This window comes from Sus scrofa, chromosome 8 (genome assembly GCF_054392235.1).
Source record: "Sus scrofa isolate SSC_HxYL_T2T_F1_AM1 chromosome 8, Sscrofa_HxYL_maternal_Yorkshire_Landrace_v2.0, whole genome shotgun sequence".
Lineage (NCBI taxonomy): Eukaryota > Metazoa > Chordata > Mammalia > Artiodactyla > Suidae > Sus > Sus scrofa.
Window position 1 is genome coordinate 125,557,693 of NC_139390.1, and position 12,990 is coordinate 125,570,682.

The 12,990-nt window shown below is 39.6% G+C and overlaps 1 protein-coding gene across 7 annotated transcripts in view; it reads right to left on the reverse strand.

Annotated features, from left to right (window-relative positions):
- The window catches only part of BANK1 (B cell scaffold protein with ankyrin repeats 1), a 546,413-nt gene that overhangs the window by 291,555 nt on the left and 241,868 nt on the right, over positions 1–12,990 (reverse strand). For 3 of the 7 annotated variants that reach the window (XR_014813316.1, XR_014813318.1, XM_021101719.2), the window contains exon 1: positions 9,013–9,229. The exons of 1 other annotated variant lie outside the window; for it this stretch is intronic. Coding sequence is in view for 2 of the 6 variants with exons in the window: in XM_021101719.2 (XP_020957378.2) it covers positions 9,013–9,082 (70 nt within the window). In the remaining 4 variants the exon portion in view is untranslated. Of the gene's footprint in view, positions 1–8,054; positions 8,174–9,012; positions 9,230–9,405; positions 9,496–12,990 lie in introns of those variants that run through there. 3 more of the 7 variants (XR_014813317.1, XM_084973315.1, XM_084973317.1) reach the window with 3 other exon arrangements.

Genomic DNA, 12,990 nt, shown 5'->3' on the forward strand with positions numbered 1-12,990 from the left:
AGGTGAATGTGTTTTTACTTCGCCATATTCAGTTACTTGGATTCAGACAAGAAGAATACAGTTGGGTAGATTTATTTAGGGTTGGACTTTTATAAGATAGATGGGAGTTGAAGCATATGCAAAGCTGGGACTGTAATAGTGAAGCACTGATTTCAATTTGGATAAAAATGAAGGGGTGATCAATAAAAAGTCGAAGCTACAGAATAATCTAGCACTGAAACAAAGTTTCTATAAAAAGAAATATAAGTTATTTTCCATCAACATTCATACCTAGAGAGAGAAGAAGGCAGGGAGGGGGAAAGGGGATGAAGGCAGAGGAGGAAGGGGAGGAGAGGCACTCCAGAAACGTGGAAGAAAAGAAGGAAAGAAGGGGGAAAATGAGAGAGGATATTTAAAAACGTAAGAAAATCTGTGTTTTAAAATGTGTTCCTAGTGGAATTTATGGAACTTATCTCTGAAAGTTTTCAAAGGAGGAAATCCCCTTTGGTGTGACAGTATCAGCTTTTGAGTACGGTTAAGTCATTGTAGCAGCACAGATCTTAAAACAACAACAACAAAAAATACTTTCTAATAAAATAAATAAATTTTTGACCCATATCTCCTTCGGCAGATGCTTTGTTTCTACATGCTGGCAGCCATGCTTTCAAAAGTTGTCTACATGGCGTCCTCGTCTTCATTTCCCTTCAACTTGAGTCCCCTCTACTAAAGCTATTTAACTTCTATTCCTAAGGTCATCTGATATTTTCATGGTGACAAATTCATTGGCTAAACTTCAGTCCTCAATTTACCTGACTTATTCAAAGAACTTTGAGTCAGTTCACCACTCTTGCTTTCCCAAAATATTTTTTTTTCTTTTTCTTTTTCTTTCTTTCTTTTTCTTTCTTTCTTTCTTTCTTTCTTTCTTTCTTTCTTTCTTTCTTTCTTTCTTTCTTTCTTTCTTTCTTTTTCTTCCTTCCTTCCTTCCTTCCTTCTTTCCTTCCTTCTTTTCTTTCTTTCTTTCTTTCCATATTTGGCCACCCTGCAGCATATGGAGTTCCTGGGCCAGGAATCAGTTCCAAGATGAAATTATAACCCAAGCCGCAGCTGCAGAAACACCAGATCTTTCACCAAGTGTGGCGGGTTAGGGATCGAACCTGTGCCTCAGCTCTCCCAAGCCTCTGCCAATCCCGTTGCACCACAGCGGGAACTCCCAAAATATTTTACTCTTGAATTCTTGCCATTATTCTTTTATTTTCCTCCTTTTCTTTTGAGCCTCTCCTCAATCACTGGGTTGAATAGGCTCTATCGACACTTAAACATTTGCTTTATATACTCTTCACCTTGGGTCACCTTTTCTTTCTACTCTAGGCCCTCTTTTTCTGTTATCTTATTTACTGAAGGAGTGTTACTGGTTTTCCCCCATTTTATATCTCCAGCCTGAACTGCCTTTCTGAGCTCCAGATCATAATACCAAGTGCTTACTTGATACCACCCCCTGAATATTTCCAAGATACCCAAACGTAGCATATCCATTGGAAGTTCTCACACCCTTACCATCCCCCCTCCCCCACCCCAGCCTCCTACTCCTTTGATCTTTTCCAGTGGAGTATGTGACATTATGACCCTCTGAGTGTTCCATGCTGGAAACCTACGATTGATTCTTCACATCTCCTCCCCGCTCAGCCTCTATATCTACTACTATACCACAAAAAGTCTATAAGGAATACTTCTTAAAGTGTCCACTTCTCCTGTATTTTACTGGTTAGTAAACTCTGTTCATAAACTTCCACTGTTGACCTCTTCCAATTCATTGTAACCAAAGCAGTTCATGTGTTATGTTTTTTTTTCTCCTCCCCCAGGGTTATAAACTCTCTTTTTATTTTCACCTTCATTGACTTAGAAGATGACTTAAAAGAATAACCTTTTGTGTGATTTTCTAAAAGCAAAAATCAAGTCATGTCATGTTTCTGTTTTAAAATGCTTCAACAGCTACTCATTATCCTCAGGGGACTTTTCACACAGATTTATGTAATTTAGTTTCAGTTTACTTTTCCAGCTTTTTTCTTCTGCAACCCACCCACCCTCTGCTCACTGTATGACTGTGAATGTAACCTTTTCAAAACCTGAAAATTTTTTATCATTCGGAGTCTCATTCCTTCCCCTATAGCATTACACTTCATTGATCACATCTGATCTTCATTAACATGTGCCTATCTCCCCAGTTCAGGAGCAGCACACTGAATTCTAATCTTATTTTTCAAGACGATCATTAACCCCATTCTTAACATATCATCTGTAACTTAATGAAGATACTTTCTTTTTTTTTTTTTTTTTTTTTTTTTTTTTTTTTTTTTAAGGGCCGCATTTGAGGCATATGGATAGGGGTCGAATCAGACCTGCAGCTGCCCGGCCTATACCACAGCCGCAGCAATGCAGGATCCAAGCGGCCTGTGCGACCTACACCACAGCTCACAGCAACGCCAGATCCTTAACCCACTGAGAGAGGCCAGGGATCCAACCAGTGTCCTCATGGATACGAGTCAGGTTCATTACCACTGAGCCACATCAGGAATTCCTCTTTCCTATTTTAAACATAAAGAATGATATCTAAGTTTTATTGCAGACCCTGAAAACAGTCCAGGTGGTGAAAATATCAGATATTGTATGGAATTAGACCTTTCTGTATTTATTTTTTTCACTCAGAGAAAAAGAATGAGCCTTTTAAGCCTTTACCACTGGAGAGAAATTTCTTTGTTGCTTCCAAGTGCTCCACATTGAGATAATCCAGAAAGACTCTTTCCCTTTGTAATCAGGAGACGTTAATTCATCATTACCTTCTGTGCTTTCATAAGATTTTCTTTGTATCTAGTACATTAAATTTTGTTTTATCATATTAACCATGTGTCATATTTTCCTTTCAAGCGCCTATACTTCTTTTCCATATTAGTAGTTCCCATTGCTTCATTTTTTTCTAATGTGTTCCATTTTATAAGGCAGACATACCAAAAAGTACAAGAATAGTTCCTTTTTTTTTGTCATGATCCTCACTGAAGGCTAAATCTCATCCTTTGATCACAATCAATATTATCATGTCCTTTTTGTTCCAATTTAGCTATGGGATCACGCCTAATTTTCAGAACAACAACATACTGTTAGACCACTTGAAATTTTGGCCTTCTTTTAATAGCTACCATTTATTATGTTTCTACTTTGAATTCATATGGTACAGATATCACAGTACCTTGAGAGGTGAGAGCATCAGAGGATTAGCCCCTACTTTGGGCAAGAAGTTATATTGTTCCATCTAATCATATGAAACCATTTAATAATTCATCATGTTCTTTCGCTTCCTACAAAAACTTTTCTAAGCTGCTATAGTATTTAGGTGGGTGGGGTGGAGGGTGGAGAAACATCAGCCTCAAAGATATGGAGAAACATATCAAGATAAATCATGGAACTGGAATGACAAATTGTAGAGTATTTCTTGCAACTGTGTAAAGAATCCCTAAAATGTATACATTTTCTACACTGGACAATCACATTTTATTTAGATTAAGCAGACTGATGTGATTTAGACTTTTCAGGAGATAACTACAGTTTTAGTACAATTCATGAACTATTAGGTCAGTGTTGGGAAAGTGAGGGAGATACAACTGAGGCAAAAAATCTACTTTGATTTCAAGTGAGATAATTTCCTTCGTTTTCTCATGGCTTTTCAGTAAGAGCTTAGAATTTTCACTAAACCAGGCCCTTATCTGCAGACCAGAGACCCTTTGTTTATCATTTCCTGTCTATCCATATCCTTATAACATGAGTAGAACCATGGATAGCCCAGCTTCCAGAAAGAGTTGCTTTGGCCAATAGGCATTTGATTCAAAGGCAGAAAGCCCATTGGTTGTTTAATGCTCAACACACAATGGTCAGTGTGTTGTCTGGCACTTAAAAGATTTGTTGGACTCAACAAAACCCATTCTTTCCTTTCAAACAAAAGATAATGATACTGTTGTCAATGGAAGGTCAGTGCAGTTCCGATTCGACCCCTAGCCTGGGAACTTCCATATGCCACAGGTGTGGCCCTAAAAAGCAATAAAATTTTTGAAAATAAAATAAAAAATAAAACAGGAAAGAATAACAAGTTCATATAACAACTTTTTTTCAAGTTTTTTGTTTGTTTTTTTGGGGGGCTGCACCCATGGCATGTGGAAGTTCCCAGGCCAGGGATCAAACCCATGCCACAGTATTGACCTGAGCCAATGCAGTGACAACACCAGATCCTCAACCCACTGCACCACAAGGGAACTCCACAACTTATTTTTAAAATATACTTTTGAAATGTTTGTCCTTGTTCTTATTCCACAGTTGTCTCTAAAATTACTATAAGATATTCTATAACATATAAAGAAAGTAATAAAAAAGCAACTGTAACTTAGATGATCAGGTAACAGCCATTTAAATTCTTAACATGTGATTTATATTTGGCAGGAATGATATTCTTTTTGCTGGATATTTTTTAACCTGGCAGTAAATATTTTGATAAAACAGATCCTTCATATTCTTATAATTTGATGAAGCCTCCCACAATTTTCTGTTTAATGTTTATTTTTTTCACATATAGTTATTCTATTTCTTTTGGCCACACCCATGGCACATGGAAGGTCCTAGGCCAGGGATCCATTGTGTACCATGGCAGCAATTCCAGCCACTGCAGTGACAACACTGGATTCTTAACCTGCTGTCCCACAAGGGAACTCCAAAAGATTTTTTTAAATTGGGTCACAATACATACTCTCTGATACGGAGAGATAAAACATGCTTTCATTTTGTCCTATTAAAGTCCCATTTTTTTTTCTTTCCTGTACCTGCCCTCATCTAAAATTCTTTTAATCCTTAGTTATTCTTATTGTGGGTTCTTTATTTTTCTCCTCTCAGAACTATTAACCACAATATTTTCCCAATATTATGGCAATATCTTTCTACAAGAAGCCACACTTCCAATTTTTTTTTTTTTTTGATGAGAAAGTTTCATGGCTTCATGTTTTAGTTTTTCCCCAAGTCAGCATGAGGCCATTTCTCAATAAAAATTCTATCTTTCCCAAGTCAGCATGAGGCCATTTCTCAATAAAAATTCTACCTTTTACGTGTAAATATGACACTACTGACCAATGATCGAAGAAGTAAAATAATAGTTAACATGTATTAAGCAATTATAATTTGCTATGGCATCCCGAAAAGCACTTCACATGGATTTTCTTCTTTAATCCTCAAAACCATTCTTTCAGATAAATGTTATTCCACCCACTTTTGCTTTTCTTCATGGACAAAATGCAATACTGGCAGATTTATTTGTTTATCCAAGGTCATAATGTGAATAAGCAATGAAGCTGGACTGGATTTGAAGAAGTCTGAGCCCAAAAGCCATCGTAATCAGGGCATGATCACCTACAGTTCAGACACATGAGGCAAAAAAAGGTCCCTCTGGGACCTTAAGTAGAACCCCCAATATACTGCTGTGTACACTTGAAATCCAAAGCAAGTAAATATTATAAAATTATTCCACATTAAAATAAAAAGGCCCCGAGAGAGCTACCTCTCTTTAAAATCTCAGTAAAAGTAAACTTATCAGAACCTTTTGAGCTGATCTGAAGAAAGCAAGGGTTACCAGCCACCAGAGTTAAACAAGAACATTTTCCTGGTAGGAGAAATCTAGATTGTTGGCTATTTTGGAAGATTGTAGTCAGAGAAAAATCTTCAAACCTTCGAGAACTTTAAGACAGAGGGGCAAGACAGACAAACCATGTTCCTCATAAGCTATATATAAGCATCTAGCACATGGTGAGACAGGACAGATGCTACCTGCTTTTAAATTATCCATTTATGTCTCTTCATCAGAGTTATCAAATAATATTAATTAAAAATACACTTACACTTTAATAAAGAAAAAGTCCTTACTGAAGTTAGGAGTTAAAATTAAACAATCATAGGAGTTCCCATAGAGGCTCAGTAGTTAATGAACCTGACTAGGAACCATGAGGTTACAGGTTCGATCCCTGGCCTCGCTCAGTGGGTTAAAGATCCAGTGCTGCTGTGAGCTGTGGTGTAGGTCACAGATGCGGCTCGGATCCTGGGTTGCTGTGGCTGTGGTGTAGGCCAGCAGCTGTAGCTCTGATTGTACCCCCAGCCTGGGAACCTCCACATGCCGCAGATGCGGCCCTAAAAAGACAAAAGACCAAAAAAAAAAAAAAAATCATAGGTTTTGGAATAAAACAGAGAATTTCTCTTTTAGACATTAATAATGGTCAGTATCTAGTTAATCATAAGCCAGAAAATACAGTCTAAATAGAATTTTCATCCACTGTGCATGATTGCCACATTGTCTTAGTACTGGCTATCATGTTTTTCCTGCTTCCACTAAAGGACAAGTTGGACACTCATAGATTTCTCTGATGGCAGCACACACAAGATGTTGTCATTACAAGTATACCATACACCTAGTGCTAGAAATATGTCTTCATAGGCATGAAACTGTTTACCACTGAAGACTGCCCGTTTTACACTCATATAACTACACAATTCCTAGGGGTGGGTAGGTAAAAGATTGTTGATGAAGTGATGAATGGGGTGGGCAAATCACTCCCTGGGTCTCAGTTTTCCCATATCCCAAAATAAGGCAGTTGCATCAGGCACATGAAAAAAATGCTTAACATCATTAATTTTTAGAGACATTGCAAATCAAAACTACACTGAGGTACCACCTCATACCCATCAAAATGGCCATCATTATCAAGTGAACAAACAAATGCTGGAGAGGGTGTAGAGAAAAGGGAACCCTCCTGCACTGTTGATGGGAATGAAAATGGGTACAACCACTATGGAAAACAGGATGGAGGTACCTCAGAAAACTATAAATATAGAACCACCATATGATCCAGCAATCCCACACCTAGGCATATATCCGGACAAAACAATGATTCAAAAAGACAGAGGCACCCCTATGTTTATTGCAGTACTGCTCACAATAGCCAAGACATGGAAACAACCTAAATGTCCATCAACAGATGAATGGATTAAGAAGATGGAGTACATATAAATACAATGGAATACTACTCAGCCATAAAAAGAACAAAATATTACCATTTGCAGCAACACAGTGGAACAAGAGATTTTCATACTGAGTGAAGGAAGTCAAAAAGAGAAAGACAAATACCATATTACATCACCTACATCTGGAATTTAATATATGGCACAGATGATCCTATCTGCTAAACAGAAACAGATCACAGCCAAGGAGAGCAGACCTGTCACTGCCAGGGGGCAGGGGAGGGGAAGAGGAATGGACAGGGGAGTTTGGGACTGATGGATGCAAACTGTTCTATTGGAAATGGATGGGCAATGGGGCCCTACTGTGCAGCACAGGGAACTGTGTGTGTTTGGGTCACTTAGCTGTACAACAGAAATTGAAGAAACACTGCAAATCAACTATAATAAAAAAGAAATATGCTAATGATACAAGGAAAATTAACACACCAAAAAATAAAATAAAAACTTGTGAATTTTTTAATTTAAAAAATAATATAAGGCAGTTGGACTAACCGACCCCTAATGTGTCACATTAAGCCCAAGTCTGCAATGCTGTAGAGACACTTGCCCAAAGAGAAAGAGAGGTCACATGAGAAAACTCTCCATTTAAAAAAAAAAAAAAAGGTTAATCAGAAGTAGTTCTTTTAGAAGACTATTCATATCTAGGAATGGCAGGGGTTAATAACAAGAGGTAGCTCATTATAAGAAGAGTGTCTCTACCAGAGCCAAAGAAGGAGGTAAATGTAGCAAGTAGTAAATACTATATTGGAAGAATACAACAAGATGGGGGGAAATGTATAGGAACAGTCAGGATGAGACAAGAGTTGGTTCACATCACTCTAGCATTATTCGCAATAGCAAATCCCTTAAAGTATTACTTGAGTATTAAGTGAAATAAAAGTCACTGCCTGCTAAACTGCTCAATCTGAAAGTTTGAAACAAATCGGAGCTAATTCTATTTAACTAAATGGTTCACCTGAAATTAGAAGAGCTCTCACCTGCTCAAAATTCAAAAGACGTGGCTGGTTTATTTACAGATGCAAGCAGAGATGCAGTCTATCAGAAGCAGTTTTCAGAATGGTAGTGTTCAATATTTAGAAAGTTAATTAAGCTATCAGTTCCTTTCTTGTCATTTCCCATTGTCACAAATACACTTCCCATTTTAACTAAAAAGCAGTCTTTAAAATGTATGTATTAAAAAACACATTAGCCAGGAGAAAGGGGTAAAGTCATAATTTCATTACTTTAAAAATGCTAGTATAAACTATAAGCAATTTTATTCAGCAAATGAATAAAAATTCACTCCGATTTTCTTAGTGCATATCTCAGTGTGAACATCTCAAAACTGAACATTTTTTATAACCACTACACAATTCGCAAATGCATTTGATATACTTCAATAAGAAGTGAAAATAATTTCCATTTGACTCGTAAATATATTTACGTATTCAACCAAACTGACTGCTTTTCTTTTTAACAAGTTAGCAAAGTCTGTGTTTCGAAGACTTCCTACAGAAAGTAACCTGTCTGATTTGCAGGTCACAGGCCATCCTATCAACTCACCGGGTTGGATTTGGGCAAACCCGGCAGGTTAACGGGTGATGCTATCAATGGGCAGTTTTGCTATAAAATGTTGACAGAATTTTAAAACACGCGCAGAGTTTTAATACACATGCCAACGTGATTTTAGAGACTAGAGGGGACCTGTCCCAGGTGCTGTGGAAAGTTCCAGCTACTCAGAAGTTGAGGCAATGGCGGTGGCACGCTGCCCAGATCCAAAGAGAGCTCCCACCTCGTTGGGTCCCTATTTCCCCCCGTCAAGAAGCCCACGACGGAAGCCTGCCCTGCGGCAGAACGGCAGCCGGCAGCCGCGGTCCCCGGCGCCAGGCGCTCAGTCTCCGCGGGACCCCGGACGCGCCGGCCTCCCTCCCGCCTCCCGACCTCGCGCGCACCCACCTGGGGGCGCTGAGCCGCCTGCGGGCGACTCCCGGCTCCCGCCCGCCCGGCCCGGCACTGCAGGCAGCATCGCAGCCTCGGAAGCCCGGGTCCCTGGACGAGTGCCTGCTGAGGCCGGCCTCTCCCGGCCTGAGGTTCTCCGACAGCTGGTCTCCGGGCCCCCGACGGTCCTTAGTCCGCTTCCCACCGAGGCGGCCGCGGCCGAGGTCCCGGAAACGCAGCCGCGGGGCGCGGGCCACAGGGTCAGGGCTGGCCGTGCTGGTCGCCCTGCGGAAGTGAAACTGCTCGCCGGCTTGCTCGGGGCTCCTTTTTAGGCGCTTTGGTTTCTTTAATACTCTCTGGACCTGTTGCCGCCTAACCTTTTAACTCAGGATACTTTTAGAGCTAGGTTACCTGTTCCTGTAGCCATTCTTGTCCCATTCAGGGGCTTCCAGGATGCACTTCCTTCCAGGAAGAAATAGGGATCCCAGAAGCAGACACCTGCTGGAAGGGGGCACTAAGGTAAGGGAAACAGACAGACAGGTATGGATGTTTAAGGAAAGGTGTATAGATAAAGATGATGGAGGTGCAGATACATAGTTGTTGCGGGTTTTTTTTTTTTTGCTTTTGTTTTTTGATATTGCATTTTGCCCAGACATTTTAGGCTAGATTCATAAATTATAAAGTGATTTTTAAAGCCTATACAAAATGTATTTCCCAATCACGCTCCAGGTCAGAACTGGGGCTCGTAAAATAAAATAAAATAAAATAAAATAAAATAAAATGAAATGAAATGAAATAAAATAAAAAACAAAATAAAATAAAAGACATGGATGGAAATAGGTCCTTTGTTTGCTTGCTTGCTTGCTTTAAAGACTGTGAAATCCTCAAGAGTTTCCCCCTAGAGCTTTAGAAGAAATGTCCCTTCTTCTCCCAAGGCTTTCTAAATTAGTAATTTACCTCCTGAAGTTAAAAGTATTTCTGAAGATCAATTTGAAGATTTGGTGATCGTTCATGCTTAAGGGTCCCTCTTTCTTTTTAAAAAAGAAACCTAGAAGGGAGGCTCATGTGGCAACTATTTATCTCATGGCCATTTTTAGGAATGGCATATGTATCAAAGTATGAAAGTATCAAAATGTTGGCCTGTTTACGGGACTTGTTTTATACCGTATACCATAAAGAAGTAAACTTGGAGAAATAGGTGAAATATCAGCAAATTTTAAAAACTATTATAGATATATTTATCCACTTTCCAGTAGTTCCTTGAACATCATTATTAACTTTAAGTTGATTTCCTCTATTTGAAATAATGGAGCAAAAGATTTTATCTAATTTATGAAATAATATATATTAAGTTTATTGTCTTCTACACATGCTGGTTTACCAAGAGACTTCAGTCCAACAAGGTGAAGACAGAGGGTTTGGATAGCAGGGTACATGTAAAGTCCTGGTCAATATTTTCAGGAATTCAATTCTCAGGAAAGCCCACGTCTTCTTCAGCCAGTCCCCTGGGGAGACAACGTCCGAACTGATGCAGACGCATATATATATATATATATATATATATATATATATATATATACATACATCTATTCTTCACATGAGATACTTTGACCAAGGTTTTGAAGCAAAAGCAAGTGACATACACATCCCAGCTTCTGCTCCCCAGAAGTACATGTCCACATCTTCAAAGGCATCCTAGTTTGTTCTAAAGAAACACGCAATGCTCACTCCTTCCCTGCAAACACAGGCCTGCTAAAAAGGATAGTGTTCAGATAGCAAATGGTATCTGTCACTTACAAGCCTTCCTCTATGAAGAGGCCTGGACTGGAAGTCAGAAAGCTATGGTTGCCATCCTGACCCTCCAACGTGCTATCTGGGCAAGTGGAACAATTCTCAGTATTTCGGAGGCTTGCATAAGCTCAGCTAAATAAGAAAACTGGAAGAGTTATATTCAAGCTTCTGCCAGCTATACAATTTTATGACACTGTCTCCTCTAACACACACAGAATAAGATTTACAATACGTAGGAAATTTAAGGATATTTTCAGATCCTCACTTCTATAATTTATAGCCGTATGATCCCGGTAAATGAAAAATGAGAACAAATGTGTGTTTTAAATTATGGGCTCTTTTAAAAACAGCTTTATTAAATAAGACTTTGTGCTAGAAATTATTTTAAAATCTTCCACTAAAATTCAAACATTATTCTGGTTTTTTTTTTTTTTTTTTTTTTTTGTCTTTTTGCTATTTCTTGGGCCGCTCCCGCGGCATATGGAGGTTCCCAGGCTAGGGGTTGAATCGGAGCTGTAGCCGCCGGCCTACGCCAGAGCCACAGCAACGCGGGATCTGAGCCGCGTCTGCAACCTACACCACAGCTCAGGGCAACGCCGGATCATCAACCCACTGAGCAAGGGCAGGGACCGAACCCGCAACCTCAGGGTTCCTGGTCGGATTCGTTAACCACTGCGCCACGACGGGAAATCCATTCTGGTTTTGTTTTTGTTTCAGGTACTGAAAGAGAACACAACTCTTGTTCAAAAGATATGAGGTAACCGTTTAGGCCCTTTGCATATTCGTTCATCCTTTTGTTTCATTGCTGTTGCTGTTAACAGCTACTCGGTTTTAAGTATTTCCATGTGCCAAGCTCTACGTAAGGGTTTTACAAAGTTCATGCCATTTTGGTGCTCAAGACAATGTGATTTTAACTATACTCTACAAATGAGGAATCTAGGTTTTGAAAGTTTTCCGTGACAGAGCTGGAATTCAGCTATAGCCTTGCTTCTTCTTTTTTTTTTTTTTTGTCTTTTCCTTTTTTTTTTTTTTTTTTTTTTTGTCTTTTTGCTATTTCTTTGGGCCGCTCCTGCGGCATATGGAGGTTCCCAGGCTAGGGGTCCAATTGGAGCTGTAGCCACCGGCCTACGCCAGAGCCACAGCAACGCGGGATCCGAGCCACATCTGTAACCTACACCACAGCTCACGGCAACTCCGGATCCTTAAACCATTGAGCAAGGGCAGGGACCGAACCCGAAACCTCATGGTTCCTCGTCGGATTCTTTAACCACTGCGCCACGACGGGAACTCCTATAGCCTTGCTTCTTAGACAGAATCCTCCTCTTTCTTTTAAGGTCACGTGAAGTCATTACTAAAAAGTATACGGCTCTCATAGGCAGGGTTATACATACACCTATTAAAAAAAGTGCTTTTCTTTTCGTACTCATGTTCTCACAGAGCAAAACTCTCATAAAAAGGAATATGCATCTCCTTAAAAATAGGTGTGACTTGTACTTATAATTCCTTACAATATTGGTACTATTCTATTGAGGATAGAGAGACACTGTGTTCACAAAGAAAGGAAAATGTGTGGAGGTCACACACAGGTGGCAACCCAAGTCTTACCATGTATCCTAACTTTGTGAGCATTTATGAAAAGATATTTTAGGAATGCTCTCACTCATTTTTGTCTTATTTCTCAGGGTCAAACACATCTTTAGTCACAGGTGATTTTATTTTTCTCCTGCTTCCTCCCCTAAGGAAATGATACTGTTGGAAATGCCGGGTTACGTCTTGGTTCACATTTGTTCTCAGGGAAGAGGCACTTAGTAATTCTCACACTGAGATGCTTTTTCAGTCAGAAGGCTACCAGCAGCGAGTCATCGCAGGTTTCTGATTTTTCCTCTGTTACAGAATGACAGAAAATGCTAGCCACAGCTGGTTCCTAGTTTCTCCATATATCAAACTCTTGGATCCATTGACTTCTTCCTTTGAATTCTTTTTTTTTTTCTAGCCGCATGTTGACAGCCTCAATATTATTACTCCACTCCGTAGAGATTATAAGAGCCTCATGCTGACTCTGTGTTCCAGTAACTGGATGGCTGAGGCTGTTGGCTGTTGCCCTGTTGCAGTTGCCATGGCTGATTCCGGCGCCTTTGAAGACTGGATGATTTTGCTAATTCTGCTGGTTTTATTTTTCCTTTTAGATTCTGGATCCCTTTAAAA